This window comes from Neolamprologus multifasciatus, chromosome 19 (assembly GCF_963576455.1).
Source record: "Neolamprologus multifasciatus chromosome 19, fNeoMul1.2, whole genome shotgun sequence".
Taxonomy (NCBI): Eukaryota; Metazoa; Chordata; class Actinopteri; order Cichliformes; family Cichlidae; genus Neolamprologus; species Neolamprologus multifasciatus.
This window is the reverse complement of record NC_140457.1, coordinates 18396142-18421965: the sequence shown is the minus strand read 5'-3', so window position 1 is coordinate 18421965 and position 25824 is coordinate 18396142. Positions and strand designations below refer to the sequence as shown.

General features: G+C 42.0%; 1 protein-coding gene across 8 annotated transcripts in view; it reads right to left on the bottom strand.

Annotated features, from left to right (window-relative positions):
* Positions 1-23886, bottom strand: part of eml1 (EMAP like 1) — a 54844-nt gene extending 30958 nt beyond the window's left edge. For 3 of the 8 annotated variants that reach the window (XM_085142957.1, XM_085142958.1, XM_085142959.1), the window contains exon 1: positions 10957-11614. In XM_085142957.1, the coding sequence (XP_084999083.1) occupies positions 10957-11023 (67 nt within the window). In that variant the 5' untranslated portion in view covers positions 11024-11614. Of the gene's footprint in view, positions 1-10956; positions 11615-23713 lie in introns of those variants that run through there. The other 5 variants (XM_085142961.1, XM_085142962.1, XM_085142964.1 and 2 more) reach the window with 3 other exon arrangements.
* Positions 23887-25824: the final 1938 nt, after the last annotated feature.

The following is a 25824-nucleotide window of genomic DNA, read 5'->3' as shown; positions in this document are numbered from 1 at the left end:
TTTTATTATCTTTCTCTAGCATTTATCTCCCTCATTTTTCTTGCTCTTGTCCACGCTGTTCGCCCAGTTAGAGATTAACTCCTAGTGGTAGACTGTTTCAAGAGGTGGGGCTTTCAGAGTGTGGGATACTTGAAGTGTCAATAGCCTAAGATGTAGCTGAAGCCCCAAAGCTCCATCGGAACGAACCACAATGTGCACACATGAAGTCTAGACATTCTCAAACACTGCCAAAGCTTCATAATTAGAAATCTTCTTCTTACTATTATTATTATTAGAATTAAACTATTGCAAACACATATATAAGCCTACAGCCAGTATTGTACGCTAATATCCTCATGCTGATAACGTTAACATGCTGAGATGCTTACTATCTTAGTTGCCTTAAATTCCCTTAGTTTTGCAGGAATCAGATAAAAGATATATATATATATGTCAGAGAAAACAATGAGACCAACACATCATTGAGGTTTGCAGACATTTGTTTACGCACAGCTCTCTTAAGATCATGCTCTAACATTTCAATCAGATGTTGCACACCCAATTTGGCCCAAGTTTTAGCCGCCAAACAGAAGGCCTTATATTTGAATCTGGAATACTTTGATATACAGAAAAGTTTGTAGTTAACTCGATGACTGAAAGGTGCCCAGGTCCTGTGGCTTTAAAACAAGCCCAATTCATCATCCCTCCACTACCGTGTTTGATAGTTGGTATCAGGTGTTTGTGTTGATATTCTGTGTTTGGTTTTGTACATTATGGCCAAACCTCTTTATTTTGATCTTGCCTGTCCAAAGTGTCCAAGTGGGACACTGTTTTAAACAAACAAACTTCAGTCTTTTTCTAATGTTACTATCATGAACTTTAATATTTAACACAGTGAGAAAAAATATATCAAATACTATATATGAGACATGAAGCCCCCGCTTCTGAACTTACAAAGCAATATGCTGACCTTTATATAACATCCCTGTCTAAATCTGAATAAAAATAAAACGGTAATAAACAGCCGAAGAAAGACATCCTTTTTATTGCTGTGACTTTTAGGGATGAAGCAGACCACAGAAGCACAAAGTCATGGTTGGCAGCAGCTCCAGGCTCCAACACAAGCCCGTTTCTCAGTCTCAGCCTTCGTCTACATAAAACACGGCTTTGTCCCGCAGTAACAAACAACCAGGAAGGAACAGGAGGCGGGATACTTGTTCCATCCAGTGTGTGTATACTGGTGTTGTCCCATCCAGTAACATTGTTGTTATGGGATACCAGATTTCCATGGTGCAGAAATGGTCTCACACACATACAGAGACCCAGTGTGCCAGAGACTGTTGCCACACTGAGCACAGGCCAATCGTATATCTGCCATCTGGAGGGGAGAGAACATACAGTGGCACTGCTGGCAGCAAACAAGATCATTACAGAACAAAACTGAGGAGAATTATTACAAACAGACTTTGGTGTGTAATCAGAGGTTTTCCTTTGTTTGTAGCTCAGTGTCTGGATTCTGCCCTATAAATACTACATGTCTCTTTCAGTATATTCGCTTTAACTTTAAAATTATTATTATTCTCTGTTCTTGCCATCAACTAAACCAGCTCTGTTTGCAGTTTTGGAGTTTTGACAGCACCTAAAAACCTGAGTCACATCCAACTGTGTTTAGTTTGAGTGAACCTGACAGGCCACATTATTAGATTTTCTCTTCTCCCTGCAGCCACAGATGAGACGGGGGAGTTTAAGCTGATTATGTGAGACACATTTTTATACAGTTTTCTGATGAAATGAATGGTTCAAACATCTGATTAGATAAACACGCAATTCAGTGAGTTGTAATAAAACATTGTTGGCACTATAAAGGTGGAAAAGAGCTATTAAAGAGTCTTCAGTAGTAATCCGGTCGTTAAGTCTGATGTCACTAGCCGTGTCTGGGCCTAAACTCCGCTGCAGGTCCATATATCAAACGATCACTATGGCATTACTGAGAATTGAAAAACTGTCTAAAGTCTTTCATCTTTAATAAAATGATCAGCGTTCTGCTCTACCAGGTGTAACAATTGAGTTTAACACCCAGGCATCCATGAAAACGGAATTTATGACTTTTTTTTTTTTTTTTTTTTTTTTTCGCCTGTCCCATTTGGTTCTTTAGCCATCAGAATTGTTGTCTGAAGACCAACAAGGATACCCAATGGATTTATTTTGCCAAATGGATCATCATGGCATTGCCGTATTGGTCCATTTGATCGACCTTTGTTTTTATTATTTATTTTATTTTCAGTTGTTACAGATGGGACAGACATGAGTGAGGGATAGGAAAGGGAGAAAGAAAGAGGAAGGAAAAGAAAAACAGAAGGGGAGAGGGACAGTGAGAAAGGGGGGAAGAAAAAATGACATTTATGGAATTTATGACATTTAACGGAATTAGAAGTTAGCAGGAAGTTAGCTCGCTAGCTTCTATCTAAATACAATATAGCATGTCCTGATTGCGGGGTTTTGGAAACAAATTAAAACGTACAGCTCTGTTATCACTTCCAACATAAATGAAGACAGAAAACTAAACAGCAGTGACGTTTGTAGGGTTACTGAAGTTTGGCTAGCTGGTATATAATGATGTGCTACGTGACCGCTAGCGACACAGCTATGTTAGCATAATATAAACAAGCTAACTTTTTTTCCACTCGATAAAAGTTAACGTGAGTGTTCTTGGTGGTCAGGAACAAATGTAGTCGCATGGCAGGATGCTGTAAAAGGACCAAACTTCAGCCAGGAGAACAACTGAGATAATCCATCCACAATACGAGGTTAGTCATTCATATACTGCTGCATGGGCTGGGCTGTAGTTACATCCTAAGGTTTTAAAAACTAAGCTTAAATAAATGATTAGCGGTAATAAAAGCCGAGGGAGGTCAACAGTGATCACTGACTGTTTTAGGAGCTTTTTGAGATTAAATAGAAGAAAATACATAACATTAAACATGTTAACGACACAAAAGCCATATTAAACTCAGACTACTTTAGGCCCGGAAGTAGGATTCGTCACGTCATAGCTTAACGACCGGATGGTCTCATGATCTTCTGTGGCTTCAAAACGGAATAAACTAAAGAGTAAAAGTAGAAGCAGTACTTGCAGTTTCTTAATTTCAGTGGCTGCTCTAAATAGTTTAGGAGGTCCAAAACATCCTTTAAATTCTTCTCCTAGTTCACTGAGTTGACCAACTAGCATTTTTTTGTCACTCTGTCTATGACGGGTGTCCACTCATAAATCAGACCATATACTGAAGACACTAGATTTAAGTAGACTTACTAAATCAGAAAACAAAAGGCAAACCATTGTTCAGGTCACATCAGAATCCCTTACAGGTAGCCAGGACCAACTTTTATAGGAAAATGCAAGGACTATGGCAAAGACTAGGAGGAAGGACGGGACTATTTATACACAGAGGTAAGTGGAGAAGCTGGAGAATGGCATCCAGCTACAGACAATCCAGGCAACCATCAAAGAAAGACTCAAGAGGCAACTGACTTTCAAAGTAAAACTGAAAAATACCAAAAAACAAATAAATAATAGAATGGAACAATCCATAAATACAACAAACACAAAAATCTAAACTCTGGAAAATGCAGGAAAAATCTAAATAGAAACTCAAATGCAAACATATTCATTGAGGACTCCAAACTTGAGAACATGACCAAACACTGGGTCTGTGACACAGTCTCGGGAGGAAACCAACCACAATCATGACTTCACTAATCTTCTATAATATTTAATGTTTATACATCAGCCAGTGTTAGAGCGTACAAATTGCAATGTGTGCATACTTCAGATGCTCTTAGTACATCTCGTTTGGATCAGCGGCATCTTTAACATCTAGCCACAGACATCCTTATAAACACCTGCCGAGTCCTGTTACAACCCCACAGTTTGCCATTAGGATACATACAGAGACAAACAAATTTTTAAGGTAAAAGTTAGAGACCATCTGGTCATAGTCTCACACCACACACAACCACACCAACTACTGCTTGGACTACACCCATCCACCACCACTTGGCCTTTGTGATGATACCCCGGTACAGTTTTGACACTCTGGCTTTGAGAAGGAGTCTGACAGCAGTAGATTTCTGCCTCTATAACTGTTGATTTTTCTCTTGTGAAATGTGTCTTGAAAACGTCTATGCTTCCATTGTAAGAGCAAAATGTGACATGCACGCCCACCATGAAGGAGTCCTGAAATCACTCGCTGGTAGCTGTCCTAGAACTGAAAGCAAAGAAGCAAAAGCATTTTTGGACCAAAACAACTGCCATCTAACAACAAAATTGGGCTGTCAGTAGACAAGAAAACAACCCAAATAACCCCTTTCCTCTCATCTCTGCACCTGTGATCTTGATGAATTTCTAATGGGATTCTCCTCTTTTCCCCAGCCCATCTGTTAGAGGCCGGCTGAATGCATGCAATGGGGGATACACCCTTACACTCAGAGTTGGTGCGCTCCCCTTCGTTCTTCCATTAACAGCAGATGTAAGAGACCAATTAGAGTGCTGAGCAGCCCCTGGGAGCTGCACCACGGATACCAGGAGGTTAATTATATCTATTCACCTTACAACCGGCCAAGGTTTAAAAACAGAGGTGTTGCCAAATCTTTGGTCCGTGACGAATCAATATGCTTATAGAAATAATTGCACAACACAGTCAAACCTACACTCATCTTTTCCAGGTTACAAAAGTGATCTTTAATTACTTTAAGAGGGTTGGTGCAGGATTAAGAGTGAGATCCATGCACAGACATTCACATACAGACATGCATGTGTGCACATGAATGCATATACACATACCAGTGCGAAGATGATCTGTGCTGAAAATAATTTGCATAGTAACTTGATTTAAATACCTTTATGTTTTTGTGTAACATTCAGATTAAATAATACGCAACCAAATCCTTTGTGCATTATATCTCTCTGATTGGGAACAACAGCCTTGGGAATACTTTGAGCATGAAGCAAAAACTAAAAATAATGCCACATCTTTGGGATTTTGCTGACCTGAGTGATTTATTAGTGGTCACCCTCCCCCACAGGTAAAATTCTGTGCTCTGCTGAGCACATTTAGTGTTACAGTGCAGACTGAGAGCATCCTACTCACTGATGGAGTACATGATCTTGTTTCTGGCACTTTTTAGGGGTATTTTTATGCATCCCTGACATACCGTTCAAGGACTCATGCTTGCCTGCATGCCTCCTGTACTGACATTGGAAGGTTGTGCATGCACATGTGCACACTGAACCTGAAAACGGACACATAGACACTCATACACAACCACAAGCGCATGCATAACAGAGAGCAGTACTCTGCCAGAAGCATTAGTGAGATGCACACGCACACATACACAGAGTCAGTGTATATATTTAGCACAGGAACTCACATGGTCCTGCTTTACATGCCTGATTGTTTTAGTAGGTCATGAGATGAGGCTGCTTGGATGTGTGTCAGTGGAGGAAAAGAGAAGAATGGTAGACAGAGAAGAGAAGAAACACTTGACAAAACTTTCATCTAATTCCTAGTTGCTCTCCAAGAAGCTGCTTCCAGTGATTGTTCTGCTGATCACAAGACAATCATACAACAATATCTGAGCACCTAAAATGTCTCAATAAAAAGGAAAAGCAGGGATAAAGCTATATTTTACTTAGCCTAGAGTCAAAAGAGCTTTCTGTTTTATAGAAGAAAGGAAGTACCCCTGAAGTGAAGACAGATCTTTAATATACTGGGTACACATATGTTATATTTTCTCCTCACATGATTACAAATCATAATTAGATAAGAAGATATCATGTCTCAAGCACCTTATGTTGTAATATAAAGCAGTTAAATTTGAATTGCAGAAATTGAAGAAAAGTTGCTATTAACGCAATAGAGATGAAACATTTTAAAGCCTAACTGATCAGCGGGTCAACTAAGATAACAAAGGAATAAATTACTGTGTGCCATGCATGTTTCTTTCTTTCATACATAACCTTATAGACATACTTTGTACTATTCCTTTGGCTTTTAAGGCAGATTTGGCTTTTCATTGACCTCTGCATGTATGCATGTACTCGACAGATGTCAGTAACACGCTATATAACTGAGGGTGGACACATTTGTGCCCAAAATTGCTCAGTGGGATCCTGGCTCATGGCCTAATCTTCCTCTTCCATGCAGATTTTATACAACATGCTGCAATACGCAGATAAATTCTCCACTGTGCACACAGTGGAGTGCACACTACGGGATGCCATATTTAGAAGTATTTAAGATAGAGATTTCATGAATAGCTGCATCAAGGCTGCCGTGAAATGAACAGTTCGTACTACATAGGAGGCATGAATTTCTCACAAATCTCAAAAGCAGCTCGATGTAGCTGTAAACATACAAACATTCAATGACGGTGTGCACAGAGCCACTTTTCTTTTTTATCTGTTAGCAGCCAATGTGCCCCTATTCAAGAAAAAAGTGCGAGGCAAAGCTTATCAGGAGAAAAGTGAGAAAAAAAACAGGGAGATAAGGAGTAGAGAGGGGGTGGGGGGGGCGGTGTGACTCGTGAGTACTGAAGCCTAAGTGGCCTGGCTCAATATCTGACTGTCTGCAGATTTAAAAAAAAACACACTAAACAGAAAAGCACTCTGAGCTCCACTTGGGGCACTCGCACAAGATCAAACAAAGAGCATGAGAAAGTCTGACGTAGGGATGAGGGAGAGGGGAAGAGCTCGAGAAGCGAAGGGCAGAAGAGTCAGAGTTTTAGAAATGAAAGAACTCCAGGCGCGCCGGGCTTCAGTGAGGGAAAAAATTAGACTAAATAGAGAGTGGTGTGTGTGTGTGTCTGTGTGTGTGTGTGTGCGTGTGCGTGTATGCCCTCACTGACATGGCCATAGGAAATCAATATCAAACTTTGCATGAATCAGCAGCTTTGGACGAGTTAACCCGTTCACGTCGATATTTATTAGACTGCTTTACGCGTAGGGCAGTTACAGATGACTGATGGCACAGAGACACATAATTTCCTAATACTTTCCTCTTAATGTTTCTACATTGATGTTTTTGTGCAGTTTTATCAGAGTGGAAGAAATTTCAGAGCACAGGGCAGTTTGCAGTGGGTTTTAGTAGGCTTTGATGGATAGTTGGATAGATGGATATGGAATAATCGAAGAGAAATAAAGGAATATATAAAGCCAGAATGGAGAAAGGCAGGGAAACTAAAAACATGTAAAAGGCCCATAATTGATAAGTAAAAGAGAAATGAAGAAACTACTTGAACTGGCTTTTCAAAACCAAATGAACTCTAACACAAATGCATTCACCTCATCCTCCTCTCTGCCATCCCTTCTTGGCTACTGTGGACGGTAACGTGAGCGGGGCTTTAATCCTAATCCCTCTCCACGTGCCATCATCAGTCAGGGTTTGGATGGAGATACCCACAGAGCCACAGCCAAGAAGTGGGGGAGACTGGGTGAAGTCGTGTCACCTCTGCTGCGTATCAAGATTCCTCCAACAAACATCAAAGCGTTCTCCGTCTTTATTAATTTCCCTCCTTCCCCTACACGTCTGCTCCATCCGTCTGCCCTCCTACTAATTCTAACATCCTTATTTTTTCTTATGAATTGCTATCAGGATTTTTTTTTCATGTTTTTTTTTTTTTTTTTGGGCTCCAGTCTTTCCTTCTTCGCCCTGCCCCCTCTGCTGCTGGTGTGTTAAGTTGCCAAGGAGCCAGTGATGGTTAGGTGAGCGCACTCACTGCCAGCGTGGAGCATAGACATAAAGAGATGTTTAATCAGGTTTTAGTAGCTCAAAAGATAAATGAACAGGTGATTAATAATAGTTAGAATGGCAATGTTGGACCCTCTGAGATGACCCTCAGCATGTCATCATCAGTATTATACTGTCATAAGTGAGCTGGATATGGATTTTAAGGAATCGCATTAACTGATGTTTTAGTCTGGTGGCTTTGGATGTTTTAGCTCTGCCATCTACATGCTGCATTTTCATGCTGCAGTCAGATTTATTTTGCTGTGTCAAAATCGTGTTATTAAAGAAATCTAGACCATATGTGTGAATAATGAAGTATATGCAGGCAGAACAGGAAACCACTGGGATGGCACTTGGAAGTGATGCACAAACACTCACTTAAAATGGGCAAGAACCACACCAGTTTGACTTCAGGACATCAGCAATCGTATTACCAGCCCGAGAAAACAGGCTAATTCAATGTAAACTGTCCTGTTCTGCAGAACTAAAGTGTTTGAAATGAGATTTTTAAAAGGAAAAAAAGGATTCACGTCCTTCTTCACCTGTGTGTGATGACAGTGTAATGGCGCTAATTTTCATTTAGCCTTAGATAGCCCTGAGCTCCCGAGGACAAAGCGTGCAGCCTGAACGCATTTCTGCAGTTTAGCTGACCTAGTCTCTGAACATTAGTCTGGTTGGATGCTCCACAACACACGGGCCAGAGAAATGGAAAAAAAAAAGAGGGGAATGAATGACATCATTGACTTTTGCTGATCTGGGTTCAGCTGGATGGCAGAAGCAGAGCATGATGTCATTTTGGCCTACAGGACCAAACAAAGCCCACAGTGGTCGAGCAGATGTGTGAGTACACTCCATACACACAACAGATCCAACTTGGACCGCCACAAACACAGATTTTTTTTTTTTTTTTTTGGTTTAAAGCGAAGCTCACGCACTAAGCGGACTGTCGAAACAGCAAACAAGATGCTGCTTCCTCAGTTTGTGTGTGCGTTTGTGTAGCGAGGCAGAGAGAGAAAGCAAGAAGGTAGAGGTCGGAAAATCCCTGGCAACAGCCTCTGAGCGGCATGTCTTACTTCACTGACATCCCTTCAGAAAATTAACATGAACAACCTTGCGGTGTTGGACAACTCAAATCTGCTCACGGTCATGACTTGGCAAAACGTGCAGCATGAAGAGAGGGAAAAAAATCATTTAGCATGGAGTAACTCAAGTCAATGAAGTGGTAATGTGGTGCAGCTGTCCTTTACTGCTCCGACATCACACTTTTTCACCCTTCACTAAAACTAAACCTCAAGTCTGACACATCAGAAAAGCCGTACCTGCCACTGCTATAAAGGTCAGGCAATTCCTAGGAGGAAACTGCAGGTCTCCTGTTCTTCGCTGCTACACCTGTTTTTCAGGTCAGTCCAACCAAACCAATGTCTCTTCTTATCACTGGCACTGACAGCACTTTACTCATCACACAGGAATGACCAGGAAATATTCGATCATGTACAAACTAGATTTGGCCTGATGCCTTTTTTCACATATCCTTGTTCCTTATTATTCCCTGTGACTGTAGACACCAGGAAAAACAAAGCACCATTTTTAATCAGTCTCCTATTTTACACTAGGGCTTCATTATTCTGCTTCTGTGAGTTCAAAGGATTTTGTATTACATACTTATGTGCTTTGTTTTATCCAACAGCTGGTTTAGTTATGCTTGATTTGATCATTTTTGTAACCCTGTAATGGTGCCCAGTTTTCCTCCAAGTCTTATAAAAGGACTTCCAAAGGGTAAACAGGGTAAAAAGGAAACACATTTATGGATGAAGATGCTTTTCTTCTCTACTCGATACCCTTCTCTTACCCCTTTTTACCCCCCTCTTTGTCTGTATCTAAGCTGCTGTGGCTGGCTATAAATTTAATAAAGGAAATCCATACGGGGTGAAAGCTTTTAAGTAGTTTCACCTCATCAGTTATGCATTAAAATACTGAAGCGACCAGTAACCCTGGTGGGACATACGTCAGTGCAATTCCACACCTCTGAATTGCTCGGTTGGCCAGTGGTATTCCCCTCATCTCACTGATTGCTGGTGCTTGCACAGCACAGTAAATATTATTGATTTTCTCATTATCCACCAATGGCAATTATGTTACGCCATCCTTCAGCAGTAATAGCTCACGCTAACCACGACATCACAGTCACTGCTACGGACAAGCACAATAAAAGAGGGTGAAGTGAGTGTTCCCCCTTTCCATGTGATCAACATTTTAAAGCACATGTTAGTAACAACAACAAAACAGTGTCTGCTGCTCCCTATCACAGACACAGGTTGTATTGGGGATAATCCCCTTATGTGTGTGTCACTGTAGTTGGTACACACCAGCAGTGACGCTATGAACAAACTGAGCCGTACAGAAAGAAAAAACTGTCCCGTTGTACTGGGATAAATGCAGGCATCACTTAAAGTATGTTGTCAATACATAAACTGAGCATACATCTCACACGAGGGCTCAGTCGTCAAGAAGAATGGGCGCATCTTGGAAATGAATCCTAATATTGATGTGTCATGCTGCTCTTCGCTCTTCCCTGAGTCACCCTCTCCCACCCATAACATTATCAGCCTGAAGTACGGTTTCTCCCTGTGCCAGCAAATAAATCACGTTGCAGCAGGAGAGCAGGAGTGTCCTGTTCTGTCACACCGTTTTGTCTCATTCGGCAAACTGCAGAATATGTACACAGTGTATACATTCATAACAAACCCTTCATCACATCGAGCAGAGCCGGGGCAGCACTGTGAGCAAAGGACTGTTTCTCATCCTCCCTTCCTCTTTGTTTATTAGCTCTGTCCTGATGGAGGCTGTTGACATCACCCCGGCCTTGATTTCCTGACACTTCCTGTTAAATCTGCAGTGCTTTTAGTTTTTCTTTCATCCTGTAAATGTCAACCTGCCTGCTTTGACTTAAACATCCGTCTGTTTGACAGTAAGTCTAGTGATTAATCAACTGAAGAGCATCCAGATCTAAACAATGATGGAAAATGTTATAGTTTCACAAAAAAAAACAAAAAAACAGCTCATGTCTGCAACATCTAACACCTCTGCAGGGTGTCAAGTCACACCAGTCAGCTGGTGACATGTCAAATCCAGAAAGCAGCATGCAGTTCATAGTAGAGGGATGGGAGTATATGAAGGGTTAGTTTAGTTTTACCGTTGCAGAACTGTAGCAGTGATGAGGTGTCATATAAACTGCTGTAGCTGGAAAAACCGTCCTCCATTCTCAGCCTCTGCTCGGCACCTCTGTGCTCCCTCTGGTATCCCACCACTCCTTCGCTCCTTCTCTCTCTCTCTGGTGACTCCCCTACTTTAGTTTATCGCTCACTTGGCGTCCAAGGCGCTCCCTCCATTCACTCTGTACGGGTCAGGCTCCCTGGGTGAGTCACCATGGCAACCCATTCACTCCGATTATGTCATGTGAACTCCAGCCCCTCTTCTTTTCCAATCCCCCTCTCTCACAAAAAAAGAAAAGAAAAGTCCTGAACTACAGCAGAAAACACTCCCTGCAGAAGAATGACTGAACAGGGACACAAGTTAAGAGGCTGCCGGTCGTGTTTTCTTTTTCTTTTCCCCTGTGATCGTCCTCTCCTTCCCTTCCCCTGGCTCCTCTTGTCCTTATTTCTCCAGCGTTCAGGAGAGACAGCTGTGTGTCGTTAGCTCTCGCTGATCTCCAGAAGAGAGAGAGAGAGAAGAAGAAAAAAACAGCTTTAAGAGGGCTTGAGCTGACAGCGCAGGCGAGCTCTGGCACAGGCAGTCGCTGTGTATATGTGTGTATGTTTGTGTGTCAGGAGCTGTGTGAGTGTTAAGATAATGCTCGGGACAGCCCAGCCTTCCCCTGTCACACACAGGGTGGACGAGTCAGAGCGCAGGGGGCTGGGCCTGCCAGCTACAGCCTCCTCCTCCTCCAGCTTTAGTGGGAGCAGAGCGGAGGAGAGGAGGAAAGGGGAGAAGAGAGGACATGGTAGGGGAAGGAGACTTCAAGAGAAAGGAGGAATGGCAGGAGAGGAAATAGAGGAAGAAAGAAAGAAAGCAGCTGGGGAAATATGGAGAAGCAAGGGCAAAGTGGGAGAGGAATGAGACAAGGGCATTGGGGAGAAGAAAACAGAGATTAGACAGGAGGCAGGAGAAAAAAAGAGCTGAAAGAGAAGTCAGCATAGAGTAGCTGGTATGTTATCCTCCTGCTCTCACATGCACAGCAACGTCACATATACTGTAGGTGTGAGTACGGAGTCACATGGGGACACACCACAACAAAACTGACGTCACCTCCTCCAAGCGTTTGAGCTGAACCTTGCCAAGGGGATCTCAGCTGTGACTAAACACGATTATCATTCTGTCCTCTGTCCGTCTTATCTGCCCTGCTGCAGACTGCGCAGAGACCGAGGGTTCCTTAAAACAAGGACGAGAGGGGGAGAGAATGAAAGGGAGACTATAGGGGATTGAGGAAAAAGAGAAATAAATGGAGGGTAGAGGGGGGAGGAGGAAAAAGAAATTGAGTGGTGCTCGAGGAGGGTGCTGGGTGTAGAAAGGAGCAAATTAAAAAGTGAGCAGGGTGGGAGTTTTGTGAGAGTGGGGGTACCCTATAGAAAAAAAGAGACACAGAGAGAGGGTTTTGTATGTGCACGAGAGGAGGGGTCCCACTGCATTATTTATAATTCAGGCTTGAAGGGAAAACTAATAAAGCCTAAGAACACAGTGTCTGTGGCCTATATTCGTGTCGGAAACACTTCCCCCATTTTTTTCCCCCGAGATCACAAGGCAAAGCCGACAAAAGTCACACAAAGGCAGGGAAGCTCTAAAGAGAGCAGAGGGACGAGCCCATGAAAGGATACGTGATGTTTTTCATAACAGTCCAGAACATGTGATACTATCAGTCAACATGATGCTCTGTTGGTGCAGGTACCTGTCACGATATCTCTGGTTTAAAGGTGACCCTGCTAGATTTGACCTTTTAAAAGTTCAATTCAATTCAATTCAATTCAAGTTTATTTATATAGCGCCAAATCACAACAAAAGTCGCCTCAAGGCGCTTCATAGATACAGAGAAAAACCCAACAATCATATGACCCCCTATGAGCAAGCACTTTGGCGAGAGTGGGAAGGAAAAACTCCCTTTTAACAGGAAGAAACCTCCGGCAGAACCAGGCTCAGGGAGGGGCGGGGCCATCTGCTGCGACCGGTTGGGGTGAGAGAAGGAAAACAGGATAAAGACATGCTGTGGAAGAGAGACAGAGATTAATAACAGATATGATTCAATGCAGAGAGGTCTATTAACACATAGTGAGTGAGAAAGGTGACTGGAAAGGAAAAACTCAATGCATCATGGGAATCCCCCGGCAGCCTACGTCTATTGCAGCATAACTAAGGGAGGATTCAGGATCACCTGGTCCAGCCCTAACTGTATGCTTTACCAAAGAGGAAAGTTTTAAGCCTAATCTTAAAAGTAGAGGTAGTGTCTGTCTCCCGAATCCAAACTGGAAGCTGGTTCCACAGCATAAATAAATACTCTAGGAACAACAAGTAGGCCTGCAGTGCGAGGGTGAAGTGCTCTAATAGGGTGATATGGTACTACAAGGTCATTAAGATAAGATGGGGCCTGATTATTTAAGACCTTGTATGTGAGGAGTAGGATTTTGAATTCAATTCTGGATTTAACAGGAAGCCAATGAAGGGAAGCCAAAACAGGAGAAATATGCTCTCTCTTTCTAGTCCCTGTCAGTACTCTTGCTGCAGCATTTTGGATTAACTGAAGACTTTTCAGCGAGTTTTTTGGACTTCCTGATAATAATGAATTGCAGTAGTCCAGCCTGGAAGTAATAAATGCATGAACTAGTTTTTCAGCGTCACTCTGAGACAGGATATTTCTAATTTTAGAGATGTTGCGCAAATGGAAGAAAGCAGTCTTACATATGTGTTTAATACGTGCGTTGAAGGACGTCTCCTGGTCAAAAATGACTACAAGGTTCCTCACAGCGTTACTGGAGGCCAAGGTAATGCCCTCCACGGCGTCAACCTCGGGGAAAACATTGCACTCGGCTTCACTTATTACACAATAACATCGAGCCCACAGCAGATCGACTAAGCTCACCAGCAGACAGGATTATGCAAGGAAACAAGGTGCTCTTTGTAGACTCGTGCTGCATTTTTGCTCTTTATTTGCAAGAATGTTACGATGTAAAAACTCTCACCTTTGCACTGTCTTCAGTTAATATTCTTATCAACAACCACAGAATATAACTTTCCACCCAGCTGTCCTGCATTAATATACAGTCTGTGTATTTTTAGTCCTGAGTAGTACAACATCCAGTGTTTTGATTGAGATAAAACAAGGAATTCCTTGCCGTTCTCTGCTAGAAGAACAAGCAAAACATGCAACGTAAACACCCTTTGTGCTTTGTTCTGAAAGACTGCAGGTCACAGTGGTGTTTTGTCTGAAGGGGCTCAGATTATGGTAAATCCCATTGTAGCATCTCACTGCAGGGTCTGATGTGGGATCTAGATTAGAGGGTCTGGTTTTATGTGTATCTGTCTCTCTGTGCATATGCTTGTGCCAGAGGAGAGTATATTCCCTCCAAAATCCTGCCCCATGGGGCTCTTGACCCCACCGACAACTCAGAGGGTGGCAGGTGGTGAAGTGTGCTGGTGCTGCTGCTCCATCCCTTTTCAGTCCATTGCTCCCACCCTCACTGCCCATCAGTGAACCACTTGTAAGACAAGCGGGACAGTGCTGCACTTACTGTGAGGCTATTCCGCTTCTATTAACAAATACTGCGTGTGCACTGCCTCTAAAACACACAATCTGTGCAGTCAGTTAGACATGCAAACAACAAAACCTGACAAACAGGGGGATTTATCAGCTAAATAGTTTTAGTTCATGTTTTTTTTTAAAGTGGCTACACTTCATAAACTGTGTAGACGTTTAGAAGGCATTATAACAAGCTGGTGGGTAAAAAGATATAGTGGCTATATGTTTTCTACTGCTAACTGTTCTAACTTCTAACTGTTAGCCATAACAGCTTAAAAAAGCAACGATACCTTTGTGTTGTGGTCTGCTGTTTTTATTGCCCCCTAGTGGCCAAGAAACAAAAGCATTAGATTTACTCTAATCTCTACTGCTTTTTCTTTAATAATTTCTTTAATTATCCTTACTTTCTTTTTATTCCATAATAATACTATACTGTTGGGCACATGGTAGTTCAGTGGAAAATTAGGGGAATGCATGGTAGTTTTAAAGCACATGCTCAACTTTCTTTGCATGATACATTTAACAGGGGTTAGCGTCATTTGTTTAAAAGCACTTTTAACTTGGCAGCTTGGCATCATGCCGGTAGTTCTCCATTGCTTTCTCAACTGGCTCTGTTTTTACTCCTTTTGTTCCCATGAGGCACTTGAAGGTCACATTCAACATTTAGCATGCTGTTCATTTTTTTTTAAACTTAGCTTTGTTTCAGAAAGAAAAAAGAAACTGCTGAGATTTTTTTTTATCAACAGATGATCAGTCAGTCTGTCAGTGGGCCAGGATTATACACAATCAAATCCAGAGCTGAAGAGGAAACAAGGTCAATCCTCTGCATGATCCAGCCACCATCTGTGTGTCTGTCCTGGTTATTGGGCTGCTTTGTGCTTTACACCACAAATTATTTCAACCTGGGCTTCCACTGATTTATATAAACACAGAGTTTAAACAAAGCCTATGGACACATGTAGGATTGGGTTTCCCAGATTTTTTTGGCCAGCTAAAGACCATACACACATCTTAGTGATTGTGTTTTTGGGTTGCAGCTTTGAGGGTGGTTCCAGCTATAATAGTTAAACATCACAGTCCAGCTCTATCAAGTACAATTTTAACCTATCCTTTTTTTTAAAAACTATATACAAAGGTTGACTAGCTACTTTTTCTCATGGAAAGAGGAGAAGTGTTAAATCTAAAATGTAAATGTAGCAGCAGGTAGCAAAAGTCAGTCACTATGAGCTTGTGCCAAGGACAAGATGAGCCAAAAGTAAAGACGAGCATATAACCCTCCGCAGTGTTTCTCATTTACTTCCGTGGTTGTGAGAACATTCACTTGGCTCGTTAGCTGTTGTGTTAACTCATCATCCCACAGTAGAAGTGACAGCAAAATACTGCAGGTTTTCATTTCAAAGCGATCTTTTGGTGTGCTGCCGTAAATATGGCTCAGAGATGACACGCATAAAATGTGGTTCAGACATTCATGGTCGTCAGAGAATGAATATGTGAGTCATGACTTTTACAATCTCTTGCCTTGTCCTTCTTGCGTGACAAGCTGGTTTACAAATGAAAGGAAAATAACAGTCTCAAACGCCTCAACAGATACTCATAATTCCCTCAGGATGTCTTAGTCTGTCGCTTAACCTTAACCTGCTCTTTTGTCCCATCAACACGGCCACATTTTAAATCGTACAGTGATTTAACTTCTGCCTTGCTTTGCGCTGTGCTAATGGCAACTGGTAACTAGGGTTAGCATGTGGTCAAGCAGGTATAAACTGGCTAAACTGCATGTTAGCAGTGCTGCTCATGCAGAGTCTCCAGCGTGGCTTTTTTGAATAAACGGAGAAACAATAAAGGTTGAAACAATGAATTTAACTTTACGTTCACTGCTCAAAAAACTAAAGGAAAACTTTGGAAACACACCAGATCTCAATGGGAAAACCCCAGAAAACAAAAATCTAAGTTGTGTCGTATGGACCGAAACATTATATCCCAGAGGTGTTCTATTGGATTTAGATTAGGTGAGTGTGGGGGCCAATCAATGGTATCAATTCCTATATCCTCCAAGAACTGCCTGCATACTCTCGCCACATGAGGCTGGGCAATGCTGTGCTGATGGGTTAAGTTCCTTCTACAGCCCTGTCCAGCTCTAGTAGAGTAACTGCCTGTCTCTGGAATCTCCTCCCTGCTCTTGAGACTGTGCCAGGGGGCACAAGAAAACTTCTGGCAATGGCACATGTGCCATCCTGGAGGAGTTGGACTACCTGCGCAACCTCTGTATGGTCCAGGTATCACCTCATGCTACCAGTAGTGACACTACTGGTAGCATTTAGTCAAATCTAAAACTAGTGAAAAAACAGTCAGAAAGGAGGATGAGGAAAGCAAAACTTCCAGTGGCCTAACCTGTAAAACCACCTGTTTTAATGACCAGATCACTATCCCACAACTTTAACTGATTTGATGCTATTATCTGATAAAAAAATAAATAAAAAATCCTTTATGTTTTTCTTTTAGTAGTGTACTTTTTCTTGAACTGAAATATCCAAATTTCCCCTCTAGGAACTGTAATATCTTGGCCTGTTTGATATCCTTTAAAATCAGTGGTGCCAATGATGCACCTAAATGACGACCGGTTACTCTCTGTGACTCACAGGCTTACTCTTTTTAATAGCTGTCTGCATGGGAGCAGAGATAAAATGAGTGTGAGAGGGAAAAGCAAATCAGCCAAGAGTCTGTTGAAAATACATCATCCCCCACATGCTGGGAAAAAAAATAAGCTGTCATTTCTAATACACTCTTAACAGAAGAGCCTCTGAGTGGAGAATAAAACATATTTTATGACACTTAATTATGAACTATGGTACCCGTGTGTCGGGCATTATTAGCTTCAAGGGCTGCCTACATGGTACTGCATATCTCGATGATTTCAGCTGAAGTTTCATTTATCAAGGTCCAGCCCGACACGACGTGGGAAGAACCTGACAGTCCGCTGGCTCCACTGCGTAAGAGAGAACGGCAGATAGTTTAGTTGAACCCTGTCAGATCAAAAAGAATTTGCAAGGATGATACATTGTTAAGAGTTTCTGTTATCATGAATTATGTGGTAGAAATGTGACCTAGATTCAGCGGGGGCGTGGGTGGGTGGGGGATCCAGAGAGTTAGCAGCTCTGTTTGAGAAACCAGAAAAGCCTGCATCACATAGATTATATACTGTTTTAAAATACACAACTTGACACATGCACAGTTACTTATCCCGATAAAACAGTTCCTCCCCTGCCATAGAAATTGTATTACCACTGCATGAAGCTAGATGCAAATGCAAATGTATGCCACAGACACCAGTGCCTCCTGTGACGATGCTAGTGTGGCTAACACTGTTAGAGATGAATATCCTGCAGTAAGCATTTGGAGCTATCTGCTTTTGCTAAAATTAAATACTTCATCTAATTGTCCTCTGAAGACAGTCGGCTCGCAAATGTTGCAAACATAACAGAGAGGAGCATGGCTAAATCAAATAGCAGCCACACAGCATAGTGCACTCTTGTGAGCCACACAAGCAGCAGCAGTGCCAAATTATGATGTTACCATTCAGGAAAACTGGGTCACCACTTGTGTTTTAATGCACTCCTTTCGTCATGAACTCTTAACAGCATTACTCATGTTCAAATCCACTGCCAGTCTCTGTAATATCCACAGAGCCTCACATTTATTTACACAGATTTATAATAAAGTAGGAGTTGTGTAGATATGTTTTGTTAGTCAACGTCAATGCATTTATTTATATTAATAGATTAACTGCAAGCCTAGATGTTGTGCTGGAGCTCCAGTCAATGCAGGCCAATCTGTTTTAACTTTTAAATATAGGTAAAGAAAGGTAAAGGTAAAGAAAATATTAATAGGGCAACAAACATATAGAGCGCAAGTATTTATGTATGCTGTCTCTTTTTCTGTTCAGCAGATGTAAACTTGATCAGTGCTTTCCAACAATAATACTCAGCTCAGTGTAATCTGATACTGAGTCGAGCTTTACAAGTGTTCATGGTTTGCAGCTGTAAAATCAGGAAGTGCTTTTAAAGCCAAAGCTTAACTCAACAGATTTGTCATTTTTTAAAAAATTTCCACACATTTTCAACTTTTATACAAACATAACCTCCAACAGAATCTTTGGATGTCGACCATAAATACCGTCATTATTGTTTTTAGGACGTACAGTGGCACATAAGCATCATATGAGTGCTGTGTGTTTTTCATTTCTCTCAATTAAGCACAAGAGAAAAGGTTTGGAAGACAGTTTAAAAATAAATAAGGATCTTTAGATACATTTTATGTTAAATACAGATGGAGATTAAAGTTTTCATACACAGTTAAGATAAAAAACTCACCTTTGGTTTAGAGTAACCAATGTGATGAACAGCTAATGCAGTTTGGGGTTTACAGTGCACACAGTTTATACCTCCTTCAATATCTAAACTCTCATTTTGGATAAAGAAAAACCTTTAAAGAAAAAAATCTTAATGTGGACGAAAGGAAAGATCTATAAGTAAACTGAAAGAGGACACTGCTTTTCTTCCAGGATGAAAGAGGCATCCTCAAAAGAGATTGTAAAGGTGTGGAGAACAGAATTGAATTTTCACTAAACACGCTTTGAGACACCTTTGAGAGGCCTGTTTTGAGCTGAAAGGCAGGAAGAAAAAAGCAGATGATCTGAGCGGAAAAAAGTGTGAAAAGAGGAGAACTTGATCTTCTGCTACAACGTTATGAAATTCATAATGACACCCTTTAAAATCATACTGTGGGTATTACCTCAGCCTTCATTGCTTCTTGTCAACCTTTGATACCTCTTCCCGCCTCCTCCCCAACCCTGCCTGACCCCGTCGCCTTCACACTAATGATGGTATGGAAGTGGGAAAGAAGGTTTAAACCAGACTGACTTCTCTAAATCTAATCTATATGTTAATGAGGCATAATTCGGACACAGAGGTAGAACAGGACTGGTGTAATTCAATGGACTGCAATCCATGAAAGTCTTTGCAACCATTGCAAAAAATGCCGTTAAAAATCAGAAAAGAGCCCCGTGCAGGTCAGTGGGAGGGATTGAAATTCATCAGCTTTCTACTACTGTGAAAATTGTTCCATTCATCTAAAGGACAGGAATCTAAATCCACCTCATCACCACCATGAAAACCCAGCAGCGCTGTGGTGCGTAATATGGACACACAGTGTGTATCCAAGAGTGTTCGGAGCTGTGTGTTCTCTCAAGCAACGACAACATTAATCAAATCTGACTCGGCCGCTGAAACACCCATCCACTCCCTCCCCCCATTTCCTGAACAACCAACTCTGGCTCTCTCCTTCGCTCACGCACCACCCTCAACAGCCGTATACTACAACTCTCTGATGTCTGTCTTTCCACTCTGCGTTTTTTTGTAACAACTTTTGTGTTCATTGGTCTTGAATCGAATGATTTTTCGCTGAACCTGCCGGTCAATCCTTTCCTGTCCCCTTTAAAGTCACAGCATCGCAGTTCTTCTTCAGGTCAGCCTTAAATAACCTCGGCTAAAGTAAGCCTCTGCTCGAGAATTTATGGTAATTCGTGGCAGGAAACTCACTCAGAACTGCAGGTCATTGCTCCAAAGCCCACATGACAAATGAACCAAGAAAAAGGTTCCACATCAGCGGAGCCACTTGTCCTCATATTCAGGGCACAGATGGAGGTCTGACGTCAGGGAGTCGTGCATGACGCCATCTTTAGCTGTCATCTGCATTTCTGAACAAGCTTCCCACTCGCCACAAAGACATGCACACTCAAGAGCGTCCAGGTATACTACATCTAATGTGGCTTGATGCTCAACTTTCTATTTCTGTCCCCAAAAGTCTCAGTAAGGTGACACACAGCAGCCGGAGCTGCTTTTCAGATGTACTTTTGTTCCATTTTATTTCACTTTCCCAGCCCCATAAAACGGGGCTGAACTCGCTACCTTTTATGACCCTTTGCTTTGCCTTTATTCTATGACCACTACCACAGCCACTCATTCAGCATACCAATACTGCCACCTGTAGGACCGTAGTAGGACTACAACTATTAATTGTAGGCAAGTATTAACAGACAGAAAAAAGGAAAATCAAATTGATTATCAGCCGCTATGTTTTGTGATTGCGTCACTTTGCAACACGAGGACTGTTTTCATTAGACATTTTGACGGCAGCATCACTTAATTCTGCATTAAGTACCTCATCTTAGTTGTTATACACTAAAAAAAGTGTTGGATTTACTTAATTCAATGGTGGATGATTGAAACATGTTTAGATAAAGTAAGTTGAGCTCTTAGAATATTTTAATCCTTCACAATTTTGTCATTTTATCCCAACACTATTCAATAACTTTTACTCCAATAGTAATTGGTCACTTAAATACTACATGTTGTCTTCATATTACACAATGTTCAACAAGGTCTAGAGGTCAAATTGAATGGATTTACTACTGCCATTCTCCTATCTTTATCCAGGTTGCAGGGGGGCTGGGGCATAACCCCAAAGTGATAGGTTAAGAGGCAGGGTACACCCTGGACAGTCTATCACATAGAGACAAGCAACCATTTGCACTCATATTCATGGGCAATTTGGAATCACCAACTAACCTCTAATAACTGCATGACGTTTAACTGTGGGAGGAAACCGGAATACCCAGAGAAAACCCACTGCAAAACCGCCAGAATGGGGATTTGAACCAAGGACCTTCTTGCTGTGAGGCAACAGCTTAACAAAAGTAGGAAAGCTATGATTTCAAGGCTTGGCAGGTTAAACCACAACAAATGGCGATAGCATAAACGTGGTGTGTGTGTAGCTGTCTGCCTCTTATAACTCCAGTGATTTTCCTGCAGTTTGAAATCTCATGTGATCTTGTGAATTTCACGAGTCCAGCAACTAACCACTCTTACTAGATTGTATCAGATCACCTCAACAAGAACAAATTAAGTTGTTGAATTTCATACAAATCCTACATAATTTAATTCCGTTCACCAAACACACATGACATTATTTTGTTCAAATTACAAGTTAGACTTTTGTAAATGTAACAACCACCCAATTTCCTTTTATCGGTATACCCAAAAAAGTAGAAGCGTCTGCTCAACTTGATTGAGATGGATGCCTTCATCAAACCACGAGATGAAATCACATGCGGTGTCGCCAGATTTAACATTGCTGTATTATTGACTTACTTCACTCGAACATGATATGAACAATTTAATCTACCCTCTCTGCATATCATGTAGTTTCTACACTATATAGTTAAACTTAACTTTAAAGCATGAGCAGGATGCTTCCATAAATCCAAGAGCTGGCCCAGCTATGGACAAAAAAAGCAAGATACAACCTTAATATGTCACCAGACCATCTAAGAGAGTCAGACTGTTGTTGTGTGTTGACTGTGGTTGTGGATGTGAGAGTGTGTGGTTGTTTGCCACACACGCCAACGTGAGAAAACCAACGCATGCACATAGATAACATGAAACAAGATGACCACAAGGTTCAGGTCCATGGTCCCAAAACTAACTAATGAGGATTAAGAAATACATTTTAAACATACTTTAAATGCACACATGTGATATTACTCAGGCATGAATACATAATGTGAATAATAAATAAACTGAACTCGAACGCGTCCCTATATCAGACTCACTGACTGTTAGGCTGCTGTTTTAAACTGTTTATTTCTCCAAGTGCTGTTTCCTAAACACCGCTTCCTACAGATAACATCTTCATTCCCAGACATGTGTGCACCATTGCTTTGTCATCTTTGCACACAAACATCTGCTCTTGAAACAGGCTGTTTAAAATATGAAACTAAACCTAAAAATTGCACTGCAAAGATTTCAAAAAGATACAGAATGTGTGGATAAAAGGTTTAAAGCCTGTGCAAAACATCTGAGTCACTGCCGCGTTTGGAATGAATGAACGAACTTAATATGCACGTGCTGAGCACATTAGTTTTAAACAGCATAAAAACTGGAGTGTAAAGCTGGAAATATAGATCTGCAGCAGAAGCCTTTTAAAGTTATGGAATTTTATTGAGTTATGAAATCAGCAGGACAGAAAGGGCAAGAAAGAAGGAAGGGGGAGGGGCTACAAATGAATCTGCATGGAAATGAGAGCTTGGAAGTGATTTAGCTTATCGGGTTTGATGCCATTTCCTGGCAAATGCAACAGGGAATGATATCCTAGGATAAGGAGGCGTGGCCACAGCGTGGTCAGCTCTTCATTAAACACAATCACAAAAAATCTTGGCTGCTCGTCTCAAAGCTGCAGTTTATATAACTGCCGACTTCAAAGGCTTCTCATTCTGCTGAGTCGCGCTTAATTACACCGAAGAAAGAGTCATGCACGGCCCACAGTGAGAATGGGGGCGTGTGTGTGTGTGTGTGTGTGTGGGGAAGGGGGGGGGGGTAGACAGAGGTGAGAATGAAACATGAGTGAGAGAGTGCAGGAGTGAAAGGACCAGACAAGGGCAAAGGCTTCTATTTATAACTGATTGTTTCTGTTGGAAGCAGTAAGGCCTCATCTCTTCTCTTAGCTTGGCTGCACTTGCACAAAATGACCTTTAGCTTAATGCTGTGGCACACATGTAGCACTGCTGTATCCAAACATCCTTCTCACAGGAACAATTGGAGAAACCGACAAAATGCGCAGCTTTGCCGGGACTTCCCTGCCTTAATCCAACCTGACCTTCATCCTCCTCTCTCTCTCTCCTTCCCTGCACATCTCACATTAAAACTTATGGGCAGTCATTCTGCATTATTTTGATGAAACCAAAAGGGAATTCGCTCCAAGTTTCCATATAAGGCCTCAAGCTGAACCGGCTCCTCGCTGCAGTTGAATACTTGCTGGGTGAGCTGTCCCAGCAGAGGGTTTAGACTAAAACAGGATGGGCTGAGAAAGACTCCCACCCCTCCCACTTGCCCCCCCCCCACACACACACACCACCACCCCCTTCCTCCCCTCCCCAAATCCTTCCCCTCCTTCAAATGTACACACAGTGAAAGAAAACAGAGACGCAAATGCAGATGATACAGAATCCAATTTCCAGACCTGCACGTCTCAGATGTGCACTCTCATATGTCTCTCTCGAACACATGCGTAAACATTCCCATGCAAAAGTCACGCAGACTCAGGCTCGTCTTACCCATAGGGAGCCCCTCACAGTCAGACATGGCCACAGAGGTTCGGGACAGCGTCTTCCCGTCAGTTAGGTGTAAGCAGCTGATTGCTTCTTCTCTATTTATGCCTCCTTCAATGCGTGGTCCAACTCTTTGCTTTCTACTTTTATCTCTTACACTGTTTCACTCTAAGACTCTCTATCGCCTTGTCTGCTTTCACTCTCTCCCTCTGGCTCCCAATCTGGCTAGTGGCCCTTAGATATGCCAGTCAAACATCGGACACCGCGCGATTGGACACTAAATTTGTAACTACAGCCCTCACTTGGGATACTGTTTCTCTTAGATATGACAGACCTTTGAGCTATGATGTCACAGGTTTTCTACTAAAAGCACATGTAATCATTAAAATAAAAAAAGATAAGAGTTTTGTTTCACTTTGCCTCCGACAAAACAGGCAGGCTAAGCATTTTCCTAAGAAACTCCTTATGAAATAACCAGAGCCACATTTGTTTTCCAGTGTGCTTTTCTCCTCATCCCTCCAGCCTGTAACAGAAACCCTTCAGTAAACTTCTTATCCCTTGAGAGACAGGTTTGCCCAGGCCTGGCGGAAAAGCTCAGCATTTTTGGCAGTAGTCACTTTTATTTCCTGCAGAGGGCAGTAGTGCCTCATTGAGGATTGTATGGAGAAACCCTGCGTTGCTCCCAGCTCCTCAAGCAGCTTAGATACCAAGCAAATTCCAGGATCAAATGACTCGTCAAGACTGCATTTTTGACAGCTAAACATAAACCCGGTCAGTGCTGCGTATTGTTTCCTATAAATAAGTCAGAGACCCTGTTTATGAGTAATTCCATTTACTCTGTTTTTACTAAATACAGGCAGACAGGAAGCAGAAAACTAGTTCTCTCTTTTGTGGCCAGACAAGACGTGAAGAGACAAACTAGACAAAAGGAAAGTAAAAGCTGGGCTACTGATCATCCACGTCAGCTTTCACCCTTTGTTTTAAATCCTTTTGTGATGGAGGAGACAAAGAAAAGTGCTTGCCAGACACTTCATAATGCTGCACGAATTACTGGCCTACTTGCCTGCAGCTTTTATTGAATTCGTTGCCAGCCTTTCCACACTTTTAGCTCTGAATTACTTCTCGGCTTACTCAGCTGACCCTTTGTCACTTGACTGGGAGGATTAACAAGAGGGAAAGGTTCAGCATGTGATTAAGTGTGGGTCAGATGGAAGACTTTTCCAGCAAAACCAGTGTCAGAAAGGTTAGGATTAAGTGCCAGGGGACCGGGGTTATCTTGAGAATTTGAGAGAACACAGGGGATGAGATGTTAGAGGGCTTCCTGCTCTGTTATCTGTCCACCAGACCTGTCAGTAACCCCTCCGCCCTCCCCACAGCCCAGCATTCACACTGGGACCAGCTTAGCTGTTTGATCTCCAGCTCTTGTTTGCAGAGAAGCTTGAAGGCCTTTTTGTAAACACAACCTAAACCTTCACCCCATAGAGACCTCTTGAACCCCCGTGAGATCTGGCAAACAGAAAGTGAACCAGCCACCGCAGCGCAGTTTTACTCGCATGTAATAACTGTGGCTGAGGTAATGTCAGACCGATGCCCAGATTGTGTTTAATTACACTGTAAAGCAGTTTAATACAAGTTTTCAGCCTGCATCTCGTATTAACTGCATGGCAACGGCACATATACACAAGAAACCAGGTTACTGGGAGAAGCAGGACATTTAAAAGATGTGTGACCCCTACAATAGCCTGGTAACTATAAAACCTGCATTACCGTACAGTTAGAGGCTTGCTTTTACTTGATAATTACGACTAAATTACAGTGAGAACAATGATGACAGGCCACCTGTTTGATGAAGCACGCACTCTCTTTGCAAGCAACAAATGTCAACAGTCCGAAAAACCCAGATGTGAACTTCATTTAAATCCAGGAAGACACACACAAGCTGTGATTTTCAGCTGTGTTATTTTAGTAATGGTGACAGTAATTGGGGCACAAACTAGGAAAATAACAGGATGTAATGTAAACTGCTGGAATAAAAAGGCAGTGACAGTAAAACAAACAATCAGGAGCAACCGGCAAGCATGGAGAAGCAGCAATGGGTAACTAAATATTCATTTAAA